The 18,714-nt window shown below is 35.0% G+C and overlaps 1 protein-coding gene across 2 annotated transcripts in view; it reads left to right on the forward strand.

The window, feature by feature from the left end:
• The window catches only part of cyth1b (cytohesin 1b), a 194,977-nt gene that overhangs the window by 49,838 nt on the left and 126,425 nt on the right, over positions 1-18,714 (forward strand). The window contains exon 1 of one of the 2 annotated variants that reach the window (XM_087274679.1): positions 3,848-3,987. The exons of the other annotated variant lie outside the window; for it this stretch is intronic. Within the exon in view, the coding sequence (XP_087130805.1) occupies positions 3,969-3,987 (19 nt within the window). The 5' untranslated portion in view covers positions 3,848-3,968. Of the gene's footprint in view, positions 1-3,847; positions 3,988-18,714 lie in introns of those variants that run through there. 2 annotated transcript variants of the gene reach the window in all.

Below are 18,714 nucleotides of genomic sequence, written 5' to 3' on the forward strand. Positions count from 1 at the left end.
TGCCGTCGCGTGTTTGACAGTGTGCGGCACAGACAAAAGCAATTTAGTGTCTGTGGTAGTACTTAACCGGGGAACTATGTCAAAAATGTGTATGTGGTGCCCAGAAAGCGTGTGTGTTTTTTTTTCCTTGGAAAAAAACACTATAGAATGCAACACCAACTTTCTTGAGATGAACAATGTAGAGTATAAACAATGCTAAATGTAAACTAATCTACATATTTAGAGAAGATTTTACATAATAATTTAGAGGCCTTTTCTATAATACGACAGAAACTTTCTTAGGAGCATAGTGAGATTTGTGTCTGGTCTAAGTGTGTTGCAGTTTGGAATAACAGTTACTGCTGCTGTCAGTCATTGAACAATGTCCAATAGTGATTAATAGTGGAGAGGGTGCACACAAACAAAAGATGAGAAAAAAAGCAGAGGAGCGGAACATTGAGTGTGAATATTGAATGTGAAAATGTCTTTAATTTATATCAAGAGGGAATCCTGCATTTAGATGTAGCATCCTGGCAATAGTTTATGAGGAACAGGTAACTACTATCTAGGGAGCAAAATTATATGCTTATGAAAAAAAATGTGCAGGAGAAATTACATGTTTTTAAATGACACCAACATAATGTTATGTTTGTAAATGACTGTAAAAAATGGTATTGTATTTATGGTTTCTGTTGGCTGATAACAGCATCATTTTTCCTCACTTTACAAATGCAAACAGTAGATAATTTTATTTAAATGAAACCTACTGAAAATCATGTAAATTATTTACACTGAAAATAAGTTAACTGAACTAAATTAACTGAGTTGCCTCAATTCAATTGATTTTTATTCATTTAACTTGCCAGTTTTGTAGATTATACCTAAATAGTTCAGCTTACCAAACTCAGCGCTGAAAACTCTAATAAGTTGACTGAACTAAATGAATTGAGTAAACATGTTGCCTCAATTTAAATGAGTAATGAAGTCTCCCAAAACGTGCATATTGAAGTTTATTTAACTTGCCGGTTTTGTAGATTATACTTAAATTGTTCAGTTCAGCTAACTCACCACTGTTGACTGAGTATGAACACAGATACATGGACACTGGAGCATTTTAAAGCCGTGAAGATCAGCTGGTCTGTCTATGAGCTGACATAAGCGCGATCCGCTGATAAATCGACCAATCTAGGACCATTCTGATTTTCTCCCCTTATATAAATGTCTGAAGAAAGCAAAATACGGCCCATGTTTTTTTTCAGTTTTTGTTTTCGCAATTTCACCAGAGGCCGCTGTGTACACTTTTTTCAATCTCAAATTTCTCTCATGAGTGCCATTCACACCTGCTGTTCTCACATAAATCCACTAGAGGCTGCTGTCAACTGACTGATTTACTGACTGACCAAATGATCGACCCCCCATACCCCCCCCCTCTTCCCTAAGCCCAACTGCAGTGTTTTCAAAAGCAATCCAGAAAAAGAAAAGCCCCCTGATTTTTGCCAAATTTTCAGATTTTACCACATTCTCACCTTGTTATTTACTTGTTCATTTTATTTTTTTGGCTTCTGTTTGTGTCTTACTGGACTCAAACCCCATTTTCATGGTCAACTCTGCTCTGCGTCTCAAGTCAGCCAACGTACTGTATATGTCGGGCTTTTGGAAAAACTGGTAACAGTGGAAAAGCCGTCCATATGAAGGTAAGCTCTCAGTTGGTAAGAGAGAAAAGGAACTTGAAATGCAGCCATGTGTAGCTCTGGCTACATAATTCACATTCTTCAGAAACGTATTCAGGGTTATGTTTTCAGAATGAGCCTATGTTGCAACCGACTTATCTTCGTGGTTTTAAAATGCTGCATTTATAAACAGCCATTTATTCCTATTATGGTGAATAATTATGTCTGAAGCTGTTTGTTTTCTGATTTAAAAAAGACCATGCACTAAAACATTGCACAAATTAGAATTGTACTGTATTGAAAATGACAATTTTTTTCAAAGGATTAATTATGATTTTGAGCTTACTACACTTGAAATCGTAAGTTTATGCATTTACATTCGTTAAACTAACTCATATTTTTAAGTGACAGGACCAAATAGCAAATGCAAATTTTAAGTAATGTTCAGTCAACTTTACTTGATCGTTTTAGTAAAGACAACACCAGGGTTTACAGTGTATAGGCTGTTTAACTTTCATAATGCAATCAGGTTCATTTCAAAATGACAAAGACAGTAATTATATAGTAGCTTTTTATGCAGTCTAAATATTTTAAAATAATACGTTTTAATTCAAGAGTTTTTTTTTTGGAAACAAATGACCCCAAAATGTGAGAATCAAATGCAGACCCACATGAAAACATATTATAGTAATTTATAGTAAATACTATAGTGTTTGTGAACCACGATATAGTAAAGTAGTTGAATTAATCTGTTTTGGCAGTTCAAATATAGATATAAATCCAAATATAAATCCAATATTTCTACAACTATACAGTACATTATACACCGGTTTACTGTAGTAAAAACTAAAGCATAGTTGGAAATGCATACAGAAGATCATTTTATTTGAATATTTTATTTAAATAAAAGTTTCTGAAGAATTATGTTTCAGTCATTTGGGTTGTTTAACTCTCATCTTACAATGGTGGTATTTTTGAAACACAAAGACAGTAATAATATGGTAATTATATAGTAACTATTTATGTAGTCTAAACTTTTCTTCATTTAATCATTAAATTTTCTTTGGCATTGTCCCTTTAGTCCCTTTATTAGTCCCTTTATTTATTATTCTTTGGATGCCCTTTAAGCTGCAACCCAGTACAGGGAAACATCCATAGAGTCATTCACACTCATACACTACGGCCAACTTCATTCATTCATTTATTTTCTTTTCGACTTAGCCCCTTTATTAATCTGGGATTGCCACAGCGGAATGAACTGCCAACTTATCCACCATTTGTTTTACGCAGCGGACGCCCTTCCAGCTGCAACCCATCTATGGCCAACATAGTTCATCTAATTCACCTATAGCGCATGTCTTTGGACTGTGGGGAAAACTGGGATAAAGCAAAACGGGGAGAACATGCAAACTTCACACAGAAATGCCAACTGATCCAGCCGGGGCAAACACAGCGACCGTCTTGCTGTGAGTCAACAGTGCTAATCACATCTGGGAACAAATGACCCCAGAATGCGAAAATTTTATGCAGACCCACATAAAAAAAATGCTTTAGTGATTTATAGTAGATAATTTAGTGTTTTTGAGCCATAGTATATATAGTTAAATTAATCTGTTGTGGTAATATTGCTGTTCTAATATAACAATTATAAACACCCTAATACTGTTCTTATTTTTCTGCAACTATATACATTAACGTTATATTATAGGTTTAATGCAGTAAAACCGTAAGTATACTACAGAGTTTATTACTTTTTTAGTTCACTAGTTAATATTACAGTAGACTGCAGCATTCATTAACATGGTGTTGTAAATTGTCTACAGTATGCAGCATAACACACTATAGATTGGTTAAAACAAAGTATAGTATATTTTCATGTGAGGCTGCGTGTGAATGGAAAAAGGGCCCTCTTTTCAGTCTCTCAAGAGGTTGGGGAGACTCCTGCTGGACAGAATTAAAACTGTCGACCGGATAAGACGGAGAATTTACTAAAAATCGACCTATCAAATGGTGACAAGAATAATAAAGCGAATCAAACGGTGCTTAGCATTCAATGATACTAACGCTAAGTAACAGATGTGTACGTTATTATGTATCAACGCCCTGCATAGGCTGTATTTTGAGGAAGGTTTTAGCACTCAAGATATGCTGTCTATGTAGTCGACTCATTAGGTTCTTTAGACACGGCCTCTGTGTTTAGTTCACCGTGAGAAAAGTAACCTGGAAGAGGGAAAAAAAGAACAGCAAAACAGCGCGACAGACAGTGATGTTGAGTGTGTAAAGTGGAGGAAGATCATCAGTGTGAAATACCGCTGCAGTATGGAGGCGGACAATTACGGTAAGTTTTATGGTGTTAAAGTTGCATATGACTGGATCGTTTTTACACCGACACCGGCGTGTCAAAGTGCAGTATAATGAAAAACTGACTTATTCATAGAATGTACAGTGTCGGTTTTGATGACATCTTATAACGTTTTATTAAAACTGAGGACAAACGTACAGGTCGATGATGAATAGTAAAGCAAACACTTGCATGCTACTGACAGTTTGTTAGTCGGTCTCCATGTTGACAAGACAGTTATTACTTTCCCTTGGTAGACCCACTGTTTTGTGTGCAACTTCTTTATTTTTATTTGTAAAGCTGAATATTGTGCATGTTGTTTAAATGCGTCATATAAGAAGTATTTTCAGAATGAATGTTGTTGTTGTTGTTGTTTTTTTTTTAAATAGCAAAAATTTAATCTCATTCATTGGGATGCTGTTTGTTTATTTATGAAAATTAAGGTTGCCTTGGCTTTATTTTGTGAAGTTTTAAGAATTAAACACAGAAATGCTTGTGATGCTCACTGTGACTTTTTTTGTATTTTTCCTTGCTTTTTTCAATAATGTCAGAGTAGCAGAAATGATGTTACAGGATATCCTGTGTGAAAACAACAGACATACCACAAATAGAGCGTGCAGAGAGTGGTTAAATGTCTGTTTTTGTGCAAGAGTGAAACGTACACTTGGTGAAGTGACACCTGTTTAAAAGCAGTCAAAAGTACTTTATTAAAAATAAGGGTTATTTTTGGCGCTGAATGATGGCTCAACGAACCTCTAACATGCACGAAGGCTTTTTGACGCAGAAATGATTTTTTTACAGTGCAAAAAAAAAAAGAATATATATATATATATATATATATATATATATATATATATATATATATATATATATATATATATATATATATATATTATAAAAGTATTCTTCAAACTTTGATTCTGCTAAGAACTTTGAAGAATTAAATAGTTAATTTTCATTAGAGGAGACCTATTATGCAAAATCAGTTTTATATGGGGTTTAAACACAGTTATGTGGCAACAGTGTGTGAATATAACCAGCTTCTAATAGTAAAAAATGATTAATTCTTTATTTTCAAATCACACTTGATAAAAACAGTCTGCAGAAGCACTTTGATTGCTTTCTCCCTTTGTACGTGTCATCAGAAGGGGAAAGTAGGACTGCTCAATTATGGGAAAATCATAATCGTGACAGGAGGGTGAATAATTGTAATCACGATTATTCAAAACAATATACAGATGAAGTCAAAAGTATTCGCCCTCCTGTGAATTTGTTTTTAAATAAATATTTCCCAAATTATGTTTAACAGAGCAAGGAATTTTTCACAGTATTTCAACAGTCACTAAAATGGCACAATTTGGATCAAAGCCTAAAGGGGGCAGTTTCGAAGAGTTATAGAACGTTACTTGTGGTGTATTTTGAGCTAAAACCTCACATGCACACTTTAGGGACATCAGAGATTTATTATACATCTAGTAAATATGGGCATTATAAGTCCCCTTTAAATGTTTCTTTTATGCCATTACTGCGAGAAACTCCTTTTGGTTCCTGCACACTAGGTTTTAAGCTCTGGAAGTCTGTAGGAAGCACTTTTCCTCAAGTTTGAGCTGTTGTTGTGAAGACAATGGAACAATAATTTCATGAGCAGCAGGAACTAAATGCTCCACACCCACCTTAAATTCACACTCTCAGGGCTGTACTTTGAGTCATTTTCATAACAACTTGAGTCAAATAAGACATGACTGCACATTTGTCCGTTGAAAATCGTTAGTGACATAATGAGCTTTAGGTTGTTGCACATTTTTTGTGGTTTTGATGGAGGTGGCTGTGTGGAGTACAAGTGTTACCTTTCAGATTAGTCTGACAGACCTTGAAATAAGCCAAGGCTACAGTGTGTATATAGCCTGACTGACCTTTTGTTTGGTGCTTTAAGATTGACTAAGTAACAGATAATTGCTAATAGCAGCTTTGTGTAACTACAGATATAGGGACATTAGAGTGTTTTAAAGCCGCGTAGATCAGCTGGTCTGTTTAAAATCTGGCATATGAGCAATCTGCTGATGGATTGATAGTTCTTCACTGATCTAAAATGCTCCAGTGTCCCTGTATCTGTGTTTACTCTCAATAAACAGAGGTGAGTTTGGTGAACTAATGACCTTCGCAGCCCATCACAGTCATTTCTGTTGAGCACATGAATACAATGGCAAATCAGCTGTGTTTAAGAACGTGCTCAACAGTGCTCAAATGTTAGCAGGAAATGGACGTTTTTAAAATTTCACTATTGATTGGTATCGAATTCCAGTACCGTGACAACACTAGCAGTGAATTTATTTTATTAGTTAAATTGAATTAATTAGGATTTCAGTGGTTTAATTTATGTATTGTCATGTCTGTAGCACATCTTGCCCAGCCATTACAATATAAAAGTCAATACAATCTAAAAAAAAAAGATAAATTGTAAATATTATAGGGATTGTACACTGGAAAAAAATCTGTTAATTAGAGTTTACTATTTATTTATGCTTGTGAATTGCATTATGGGACCTTGATCTCTGCTCATGTTGAGAAATCAACCCTACAGTTTAACAAAGTGATTTCAATCGATGTTTTTTGAAATAATATAATGTATAAGAAATGTTATATAGAGAAATAAGTAAAATAGTAAACATATAAATAACAGAAAATATACTGTATTATACAACACCAGCCCAGGCAATATATCACTTTAAACTATTAAAATGTTAATAAAAGTCACTTTTTTTAAAAGTTGGAAGAAAGATCAAGGTCCCATAATGCAATACACAAGCATAAATAAATGAGTGAAAATAAACAACAAAATCATGAATCACAAAATACAGAACTGCGAATGTACAAATATTTTACATATATTTTAATTCTAACATGATACTCTTGGGATGCATGGTGACTCAGTGGTTAGCACTGTCGCCTCACAACAAGAAGGTCACTGGTTAAAACTTCGGCTGGGCCAGTTGGCATTTCTATGTGGAGTTTGCATGTTCTCACCGTGTTCGCGTGGGTTTTTTCCGGATGCTCCGGTTTCCCCCACAAGTCCACAGACATGCGCTACAATTGAATTTGGTAAAAAAAAAAATTGACCATAGTGAATGAGAGTGTATGGGTGTTTCCCAGTACTGGGTTGTGACCGAAAGGGTATTCGCTATGCAAAACATAAGCTAGAATAGTTGCCGGTTTATTCTGCTGTGACGACCTCTGATAAATAAGGGACTAAGCCAAAGGAAATGGCATGATTAACTTATTCTTATTTCTTTATTTTCTGCAGAACAAATATATTGAACACACAAATATTGTAATGAAATTTTGAAGTCATTGGAGGTGAAAATAACACTACACCCCATTAATGGGTTTAAACACCCCAAAATGAAAATGTTGTAGATGTTTTAACAGATTAAAGAGATTTCTGTTCTTAAAGTTTTAAAGAAGAACAGAAATTTCTCTAATTTGATAAAAAAAATTTTTATTTATGTTTAAAAAAATAAACATTCACAAATTAATGTTGATAACCAATCAGAAATTAATGTTAATTTGTGAATGTTGTTTTTCATTTTAGTAAAGGCAAAAAATCTATAGCCATATATGTTGTCTTCAGAAGTCTGGTATTAAACACCCATTTTCATCCATTTATTCATTTTCCATCACCTTAGTAACTTTATATATCAAGGGTCGCCACAGTGAAATGAACCACCAACTTATCCAGCATATATGTTATGCAGAGGAGTAACTCAGTACTGGGAAACATACACACTCACATTCACACACACACTCATACACTATAGCCAGTTTAGTTTATTCAATTCAGCTATAGCGCATGTCTTTGGACTGAGGAGAAAACAGGAGCACCAGCCAACAAAGGGAGAAATCCACACAGAAATGCCATTTGACCCAGCCGGGCCCAGCGACCTTCTTGTTGTGAGGCAACAGTGCTAACCACTGAGCCACTGTGTCGCCTCAGCACCCTTTTTATCGGATTAATTTTTGGGGTTCTTTATGAACAGTTTCTTTAGGCACAAAAACCTCCTTAAATGTAACTTTAATTATGTATTAAACAAAACCTCATTGGAACAACATAAGGGTGAGTGAATTGACTTTTTACGCACTATTGAACATTATTAGTTGTTTTGAATGAAAAGCAATGGCTAAAGTAGAATTCCCATTGGCTGTGTAATGAATCAGAGCGATCCAAACATCAAACTTTTATCATGCACAGATTTAAATGCTAGTTTTTCATCTGCCTGCCAATGAACAAACATAAGCAGCAGTGAAGCTGGTAAAAGGATGATTTTATCCGCTGACTGTATTTGTGTGGACAGTTATGAGTGTATAGGATATATCTCTCATTACCAGTTATTACAGCTGCAGACGTGGCAAAGTGTCACATCCAGGAAAGAGCGAAGCTGCACAGGAAACCTCTGAGTCTGTCCTCAGTTTACCTCTTTTCTGCTGTCGGTCAGAGATGTCGACTCCTCCTAGACGCTCTGCTGCTCCACTTAGATACAGTCTAAAGGGAGCTTTGTTTTTTTTTTTGTTTTTCCTTTCAGACTTTTTGCTGTCTGTGCATTTTGGGGTTTACTTGCAAGCTGCAAATCCAGAGGACTGTTTACAGCGACCACACATATTAAAATCCATTTTTAGGTTCAACCAGGGTTACTGGTGGTGGTGGTGGCCTACTTTTCTGTCCACGTCTGGAGTGGGCTTATGCTAACAAACTGATTGGGTTTAAATTATTTTCCAAATAAGATGTCCGTATTGGAATAATTACATGTTATTTCGTTTACTAAAAATATATAAACCTACTGATGTGGTCAGATTTGTTAATGCAGAATAAGTGATGCATTGGTTTGTGTAGGATTGGTTTGGTCCTAAATTTTGTGCTATCGCTAAATGGCCAATAGATGGCGTCTATTTCCATCAAATATCCAGATTCAAAGTAAATTGAGAAAATGCCATGAGATTAACCATATATATATATATATATATATATATATATATATATATATATATATATATATATATATATATATATATATATATATATATATATATATATATATATATATATACATACATACACACACACACACACACACACACATTGAATATTAACCCCCGTTTATTTTCCCCCCAATTTTTGTTAATCGGAGAGAAGATTTTTTTCAACACATTTCACTCAGAAAAAAAAAAAATATATATCTTAAAAGGTCGAATTTTGACCTTAAAATGAGTTTTAATGAATTCATTTTTTCAGCTTTCATTTTTGCTGAAATAAAACAAATACAATTTTCTCATACTTTGACAATTTCTTTGCTCTGTTAAACATAATTTGAGAAATAATAAATTAAAAAAAATAATTAAAGAAATCTAATTCAAGAGGGGGGCTAATAATTCTGACTTCAACTATATATATATATATATATATATATATATATATATATATATATATATATATATATATATATATATATAAACTTTTATTATTTTTCTTCTTTCTTTGGAAATCATTTAAATGCTGATTTGATGTTCAATTATCATCATTAAAGTTTTTTACTTTTTTTTTTCTTTTATGAAAACATGATCTTTCGAGTGTTTATTAATTTGGCAGCAATTCTCTTTAAAACAATTGATTTCTTTCTGTAAACATCTTACTGACCCAAAACTTTAATTTCAATGAATTTAAGCACAAAGATTTAATAGTTTGGTTTTGAAATATGATATCTATACATTAAGGACATATTAAACTAAAGCAGATTTAATTCATACACATTTTAATATGACAGTCATATAAAAAAGTGATATATGTTCTAATAAAAGCCAATCCCTGACACATAAAAGTGCTCTTAATGTGATTACATTTTATTTTAGTAGATAAATATCATGTTTGCTGTGCCATAGCATGCATGTTACTTTTTTATTATTTGAATCTTAGCGAAAATATAAATATATATCTATTAGTTTCCATCATTTACCATTCCTTTTCCATGCACCCTTTGATTTAATTCGAAAAATACTGCTGTGTTTCCTTCCCTCTAAAGTCTTTCTTGCACTCTCTCATTAATCTTAAGCTCCAGAGAAGAAGGAAATCTTCAAAGTCTGATCTGTTTTAAGATCAGCTAAGATGAAGCGACAGCTTTCCTCCACGGGACGACTGTGAGATACCAATGTCAGCAGTCGTGACCACCTCCCATTAGTCCTGTTTTTCACATGGGCTGTGCAGTCTGTCACAATCAAGCCCGTAAAGAAAACAGATCACACAATTATTTATATTAGTTTCATAATGTTGCTTGTGTAGTCTGATACTCCATTAATGGTGCTAGAGCTAGTCTTAAAGGGACAGTTCACCCAAAAAATAGAAATCTGCTCTTGATTTACTTGCAAGCAATCCAAGATGTAGGTGACTTTACTTCTTTTGCAGCGCATTACTGAATTTTTTTTATGTGAAACTAGTCTTTGGTTATTCATAAATGCAATGAAATAGCTATTAAAACTTTGTCCCATGATAATAAGCTGAAGGCTTATGAAGCTAAACAATCAGGCTGTGCAAGAAATGAAACATTGGTTTAAAAATAATACAATGCTATTTCACTTAGCGTTTGTTAGCCTAAAGCATAGTAAGTAAATGATAACATATTATGTTCATTTATTTGGAAAATGTTCCTTTAAGAGTCGATCACATGAGGTTGTGCATGTGTGTATGTGCTTATTCATTTTTTGATCTGCTTCATCCCTATAGGGGAAACAAACCCTGCAGATATCACAGATGTTAAATGAAGGCTTTTACTGCTGGCATATGATGCTGGTTAGCTTAGAAATGGTTTTTTATCACTAATGTATAGTTCCTCTGCAGTTATCTTCCTTATTTTTATATTGTCTTTATTTTCTTTGTATTGTTTTGCCGGATAAATGTTATCAGTAATTTCACTTGTCTTTTAATGTAAAGTGTATCAGCAGGGGAACAGAAAATATTACCCTTCACTCTTATGAACAAGCCGACAAGAAAATGAATGAATAAATGAGTTCTTCAAATAATACTGTGAAGAACATAATAGTTTAAAGAAACTTTCCCAAAAGAATGTTAAATGTTGTTTGTGGAAACCTTATTGTCAAAAAAAAACAACCTTTATTTTTGGCCGAGGCTCATTGGAAATACATGCTTCAGCCTACATTTTTGCAAAATGTAAAATACATTGCTCGAAATACATTTTATTGCAGGATTCAGATGACAAATCCACTAGGGGTGACCTTGCTAGAAAATTTGTTATTAGATAGTAGGGGTGTCAGAATAAATTGTTTCTTTGGTGCGCTTTATTTTATTTTATTGCACGATTCAGATGACAAATCCACTAGGGGGCGACCATGACAGAAAAGGTGTCCATAGATAGGACAGGTGTCAAAATGAATCGTTTCTTTGGCAGACTGCAATGCAGATAGGGACGATGCAGTATAGGTTCAGTAAGCGATAGGCCCACACGGAATCTGCGCGCACAGAATTCCACAGATTTTCCGCAGATTTTCCGCAGATTTTCCGCAGAATTCCGCAGATTTCTAGCCCATTATTTTTTAGCCCATTATTAATTCTATTTACTTACTTGAGTAAATGTGTAAATATGAATTTCTTCAGTTTTTATTCAGTAATATATTACTTTATATTTTTATTACTATTTACTTTATATATTAAAGTTTTAGTTATGATACTCCGCTGGATACCCCCAAAATAATTCTGCAGAAATCCGCAGATTTTTACCAAAATTCTCTGCGGAAATAGCAAAAAACGTCCGCAGATTCCGTCTGGCCCTGGTAATCGATCACAACTGCTTATTACGCACTGACATCACATATATACTATGTCGCAGTAGCATACTTTGGTGAGGGATGTGAGATGCGAGTGATTAAAATGTTCCAAGTATGTAAAAAGCCAACAGTTGATGGAGATAACTTGTTGACATAGGTTCAGCAGCGGGACCAAGCCTCACTTTGTCTTTAACCAATCACTTACCTCCTGAAACTTATTTAAGGAAGATCAGGCCTCTAGCACTATTCATCTCATTCTTTGAAACCCACCTTTCCTCTCTCCAATTCCCTATTACCCTCTCTTCTCTCCTCGGTTGAATAGGGGAAGGGGGGGGTCGCGACTGCTGTAGTTATTCCAGTTGTGTTATTTTTTGGTATTTATCTTCAGGAAGTTACTTAAGACATATATTATGTTATCATAGCGATCTAATGTGGCAATAAGATCGTAACTGTACTGTGTATTTACACATAAAAAGCTCATTCCCAGCCACTAGACTTTTCTGACAGGGTATTCGAGTTTTATCGAGTGACAGAATGTTTTGGAACTGCTATACAGGAGTCATTATTAGTGATTATAGATTGCAAAAATTAGCATTTGTTTTTTAAAGTATGATGGTAAAACACAGGCGTGGTTATAAATATATTAAAAGATGTGCTTGTTTATTGTAAAAATTTGTAATAATAACAAAAAAAAAAAAAAAACTAATTTGTTAATCTCCTTATTTCCGGGTTCAGCAATACTACTGTTTTTGCTGGTGTATTCTGGGAAATTTTCTTACCCCTTGGTTTTGAGTGTGGTCCTGAAAAATCTTTGTTCGAAGGTGTATACCCCTTTCCCTGGGACACCCCTTCACCTTGACGAGAACGCGCAAAATGAGGGGTAGGGGTAAGGGGAAGGGCTAAAGGGTAGAATTGGGATTGGGCCTTAGTCTCTGGGCATCATCGCAGGATGCCCGATCAACCTACCTACTTGTTCTTTATTTATCCTCTGTTCCCCTTTATCCCACTGTTCCCTCACCACTCCTTTTCATCCCTACAATAAAGTCTAGCTTAAAGTGTGGTGTGGTCCATGCTGGTGAATGCACAGTTTACTGCATGTGAGTTTGCTGGGACAGACTTTCACTGACACTGAAGGTACAGTAGAACCCCAGACCCCCTATTTCCTTGCTCTTTTACTGTAGACCCTTTTATGTGGTGGAGTGTCTGTCTATATTAGCAGATATGAATAGCCGCTGATGAACATTATCTGACTGTTTGTATATTAAATTATAATCTTTACCGAACCATGAGACCATTATACAGTAATTTCACACCCCTAATATATAAATCAAACGTATTTGATCACAAATCATCCTTAGTTGAAATTTTTTATTGGTGTTTAGTAAAGTACTGTGTTAAAATAATCCTTAATTAGTTGAAAATTCATTCATTCATTCATTTTCCCTTGACTTAGTCCCTTATTTATTAGGGATTGCCACAAGCGGAATGAACCACCAACTATTCCGGCATATGTTTTACACAGTGGATGCCCTTCCAGCCGCAACCTAATACTGGGAAGCACCCATACACTCTCACATTAATACACATACACTACGGCCAATTTAGTTTACCCAATTTACTTAAAGCGCATGTCTATGGACTGTGGGGGAAACTGGAACACCTGAACCCATGTGGACAAGGAGAAACATGCAAGCTCCACACAGAAATGCCTATTGGTCCAGCCGAGACTCGAACCAATGACCTTTTTGCTGTGAGGTGACAGTGCTACCCACTGAGCCACTGTGCCGCCCTTTGTCAATAATACCGTATGTTCTTGTAAATATCATAAGTGTGTTAAGTAACCATTATTGTTGGTATCATACTTCCCCATAGCATTTGTTTTACCTAGAAGCTGCATTCAGATGCGTGTTATGTATATATTTTTTTGCTTCTGCTGGAAAATGTAAGCTGAAGCATGTATTTCCTATGAGCCTGTGTTGTTATTTTTAGAAATGTAATACAGGGATACTTAAAGTCTGCCTCATCACAACAGAAGGTATTGTGTGACAATTCCTTTGTGCTTCTGTTTCTGCACGACAAATGAGCATCATGACGCCAGAAAGCCAGCCTTTTAAAGGAGGAAATCTGTTTAAATGGCAAGTGAGCGTGTCCATAATAATGCAGGGCAGACAGCCTTGCTGATTGTAATTGTTCTTGTTTTGTCACATTGCAATACAAATGTACTTTTGTCAAGTAATATGCGATTTCAGATCCAGCTATATATCTAAATCTGATTCTCTGTCTTAACTTAAATACTATACATTGAGATGCTGGGATTCAACTGAAGATTTTCCTTCTCCAAAAATGACCAATTAGGTCATTTGTTCAAGCAGCTAATTATGACAGACAGATATGTTTTAAACTTGAGTGCCATCTAGCTAGCTTTGATTGTTTGTTGTCATCAAGAAATCATGTTTAACTGGTGTCACCAATCAAAACGCGGGACCATTGAAATGCAAACTGTGGGCTTTTTAGATGGTGCCTTACACATAGTCTTTTCTTATACATATTTGCATTTAGCAGAGGTTTTATAACTCGATTTACAGCTCATTCAAGCTATAAATTTTACCTGAGAGTGTGTGTGATTCTTAGAATAAAACCCATATTATTGTTAAAACGCAATGCTCTACCAATCACGATACATGAATACCAACTATTACAAGAATAAAAGGACTGGTACAGGAAGAGTCTGTCTGTGATTTTTCTAGCAGTACTTTTGTCATGATTTAGCCTAGTTTTCATTCGTATGCATCTGTCATCTTGATTAATGAACAGAACAACTGGATGTATTTGGGGCAGATATGACTGAAACATATGGCCAAAAAAAAAAGCATCAGTTTCGGAACTGATGGAACAGAAAATGTTCATAGACTACATTTTTAATGGGAAAATCCAAGCTGCTGACCATTATGGTGAATCCATTTTTTCAGCTTCACAGTTCTGTGAAACAGCAAGGCTGAATGAACAACAACCAGTGCTTGCTGACACTGTGCAGGCGTTTATCGGCCTTTAGCTTTTCAGCTGTGCAGACACTTCAAAATCGTGCTGAAAGTCCTGAATCTGCAGCTGCATCCCAGTGTTCTTCTGACGTCACAGCATTTTTGAAAACCACATGAGGCGAAGTTAAAGACAAACAGTTGAAGTGAGAATTATTAGCCCTTCTTTGTATTTTTCCCCCAAATTTGTTTACAAGAAAGAAGAGTTTTTCAACACATTTCTAGTTATAATAGTTTTAATAACTAATTTCTAATAACCGATTTCTTTATATTTGCCATAATGACAGCACATAATATTTGCTAGATATTTTGCAAGACACATTTATTTAGCTTAATTAGGTTAAGTAGGCAAGTTATGGTAATTATGCAATTCAATGTGTAACAGGGATTCGTTCTGTAGACATAATAATAATATTGACCTTAAAAGGGTTTTAAAACAATTAAAAACAAAATAAAACAAATAAAGCTTTCTCTAGAAGAAAAAATATTATAGGAAATACTGTGAAAATTTCCTTGCTCTGTTAAACATCATTTGGGAAATATAAAAAAAAATCACAGGAGGGCAAATAATTTTACTTCAACTGTAGTTGTTAATAGTGTGTATCACGATTTTGTTCAATTTTCCTGAAAATGACAGAATAAATGTCAAACACACTTAAGTTTGTGCGATTTAACTTAATTGTGATTTTGTGACTGATGTTGTGATTTGATTTGCAGTTTAATTTAGTCAATTTAAGCTTTAGCCTAGTATTTTCAATGGTATACAGCAAGCAGATATGCACGTAGGAGGGTGGAGAGAAGCAGTTCATTTAGATTTAAAGCCACAGGCTACAAAAACAGCCACACTGTAGTCAACACAAAAAAATTGGCAAATTCTGGAGGCTATAATAAATAATCTGATGTGTATTTTGAGCTGATACTTTACAGACGCATTCTGGAGACACCAAAGGCTTATCTTACATCTTGTGAATAAGGGGTTAAATAGCTGCCCTTTAATGCTAATAACAATTTTAAATGGTAATACTACCAAAGAGTTTAGAATCACCAAGATGCGACACTCAATAGAACGTTCCATTGCGACAGCAGCGCCCAGCAACAGCTTCCGCCATTTTGGAGTGGAAGTGATCAGCCGTTCAGTGGGTTTTATTGCTGTCGCGATGGCAAGTAGGTGCTTTGTTTTTAAGTTATTTATTAAAAAAGCTAATTAAAGCTGAGATACAACCTGAAAGACGACAATACAACACTTACTATCATAATCATCTGCACTTTTCATATTTTTTTCTGATATACTGTTGTTCTATTGGAATTTTCATTGGTGGCGGATTTTCAATGGTGTGACAATAGCGACATCTAGTGGCTGTTTTCCAAATCACACTAGAGTGTCGCCTCTTGGGGATTCCATGCTCTTTGATACTACTGTCGAAATGTTTATCATAGTTTTTATTTATTTATTTTTTTTAACGCTGTAACTGACAACACTGTTTCCCACAGATTTGTGACTGTGTAGTGTTCATGTTGGTATGCTCCATAAACACCCTGTTTTCTTCAGGATTTGAGAGTGTCAGCTCGAAAGATCATTTGTTGTTGGTTTTGGTTATATTGTTGTGGATTTTGACAGTGAAATGTCTTGTTAAAGGTGTTTTTCTCAGAAATGTTGTGAAATGTCTGTGGGTCTTGATGGCAGTCGTCTCTTCAGAAAAAAAACTGTGTTTTTAAAAGTCCTGCTGACTAACATTTGACATAAAACTTGCATGCCATTTTTCCTCTGTTCTCCTTTTCTTTTGTCGCTGCAGGGTGTCCTCCTAGCCTAAAATGTTCATTTATAAATGCCTGAAATAAGAGGAAAAGGCTCTTTATTTCTGTGTAGTTGCTGCAAAAGCACAAGACTATGAACATTTGCATTTGTTGGCTTGTGGTTGTGGTGATCGAATGATTCTGATGTTTTTTTTTTGTTTTTGTTTTTTATAGAAATGTTTTTCTTTATATTTTATTCAGAAAGGGGACATAAAAAGACATTTGCATTTTTATTTTTATTTTTATTTTTTTTACAATTTTTGGGTTAGACTTGTTTTTAAGTTGTGCTTGTTCCATTGTATGTTTCTTTAATTGTTGAGTTATATTAATTAATTACACGTACTTACTGTATGGTTAGGATTACAATTAGCGCTAGGTTTAGGTTTAGCTGGATGTAATTTTGCATACTTATTTGTAATTACCAAAGATGTCTTAAAATTCATTCATTCATTTTCCTTCGGCTTAGTCCCTTTTTTCATCCACAACAGAGAAACATCCATATGCGCTCATTCACACACATACACTACGAACAATTTAGTTTATTTAATTCACCTATACTGCATGTCTTTGGATTTTGGGGGAAACTGCAGCATCCGGAGGAAGCCTATGCCAATATGGGGAAAACATCCAAACTCCACACAGAAATTTCAACTCCAATATCCGGGACTCGAAACAGCAACCATCTTGCTGAGAGGCGATGCTGTAAAATTAAATAATTTTGTAATAATATAGAGTTTCTATTCAGAAAAGCAATTCAACATGCCCTTTTAAATTGCAAATTTTAAATGATTAGACACACAAAAGTAAACCAAATCCTGCATAGTATTATGAGTGCTGTGTCTATCAGTTAACAATCTACAGTTTACAGTAGCATCCTGAACGATCTTCATTGTCCTTGAGAAAGACGCAATGTTATTCAAGGCTACTGCGAAAGAGAAGGTCTCTATAATAAGTGTGCTGTGAATCACTGCAGATAATAGCTACAGCTAAATGTCAGATTAATCATTTAAATTGAACAAAATCTTGAGTGTGATAGAGGTTTTTGATCTCGCTCAGTTGGTGGATGATGGTGTCAGGAAGAGCCAAATTACCAGTAAACATCTTATCTACCAACCTCAGACATGTGGGAGAGCAGAAATAGGTAAAAGTCGTTCAACTATAAATTAGGCCATGTTAACTTAACTACTTAGTTATGGAAAATAATGTAACGACTGGCCCTTTTTGGTTTCTGTTTTAGACAAAATACTGTACCAAAGCAATTGTGCATTTTCATATAAATAAAAATGCATAAATGAAATTTAACATTTTATTTCTTATTTAAAAAAATAAATAAATAAATTAAACCATTTTAAGCATAGTAATGACACGTATATGGTAATAATAATAATAAACATCTATTTTTCGGGAAATTTGTAAATGCATTCATAAAATCCATGGATCATAAATCCATTTGTGCCCGCTCTTCTCGCGTAAATCCTGTCGACTGACTGGCTGACCAATCGACTGATCCCACCCACCCCTTTTCCTAAACCCAACCAATAGTGTTTTAAAAAGCACCGAATGACCCGCCCACCAACTTCCCTAAACCCAACCTACAGTGTTTTGAAAAGCCCCCTGATTTTACCACGTTTTCAGATTTTACTACATTCTCACCCTGCTATTTACTTAATTATTTTATTTTTGGCTTTTGTTTTTGTTTTACCTGTTTTTTGGAACCATTCTTCGCCGGACTCGAACCCCATTATCGCAGTCAACTCCTCTCTGCGTCTCAAGTCCGCTGATCTACGCTGCAAACCACTGGGCAAGGCCACATGGGCTGTCCCTACAGAGGTAAGCGTTCAGCTGGTAAGCGTGAAAAGGAACAACACTATACCGCCACGTAGCATTTGTTTTAAAGACAAAATGCAGCCATAAGAACTACTGGCTATAATTCGCAATCTCCAGAAATATATGTAGGGCTACGTTTTCAGATTAAGCCAACCCAAGCTCATTCTGGAAACGTAGCCCCGCGGACATTTCTGGAGACCACGATTTACGTGGCTGGAGGTACGTAAAGGCCGCGTTTGGTTTT

This window comes from Danio rerio, chromosome 12 (genome assembly GCF_052040795.2).
Source record: "Danio rerio strain M-AB ecotype USA chromosome 12, GRCz13ab, whole genome shotgun sequence".
Lineage (NCBI taxonomy): Eukaryota > Metazoa > Chordata > Actinopteri > Cypriniformes > Danionidae > Danio > Danio rerio.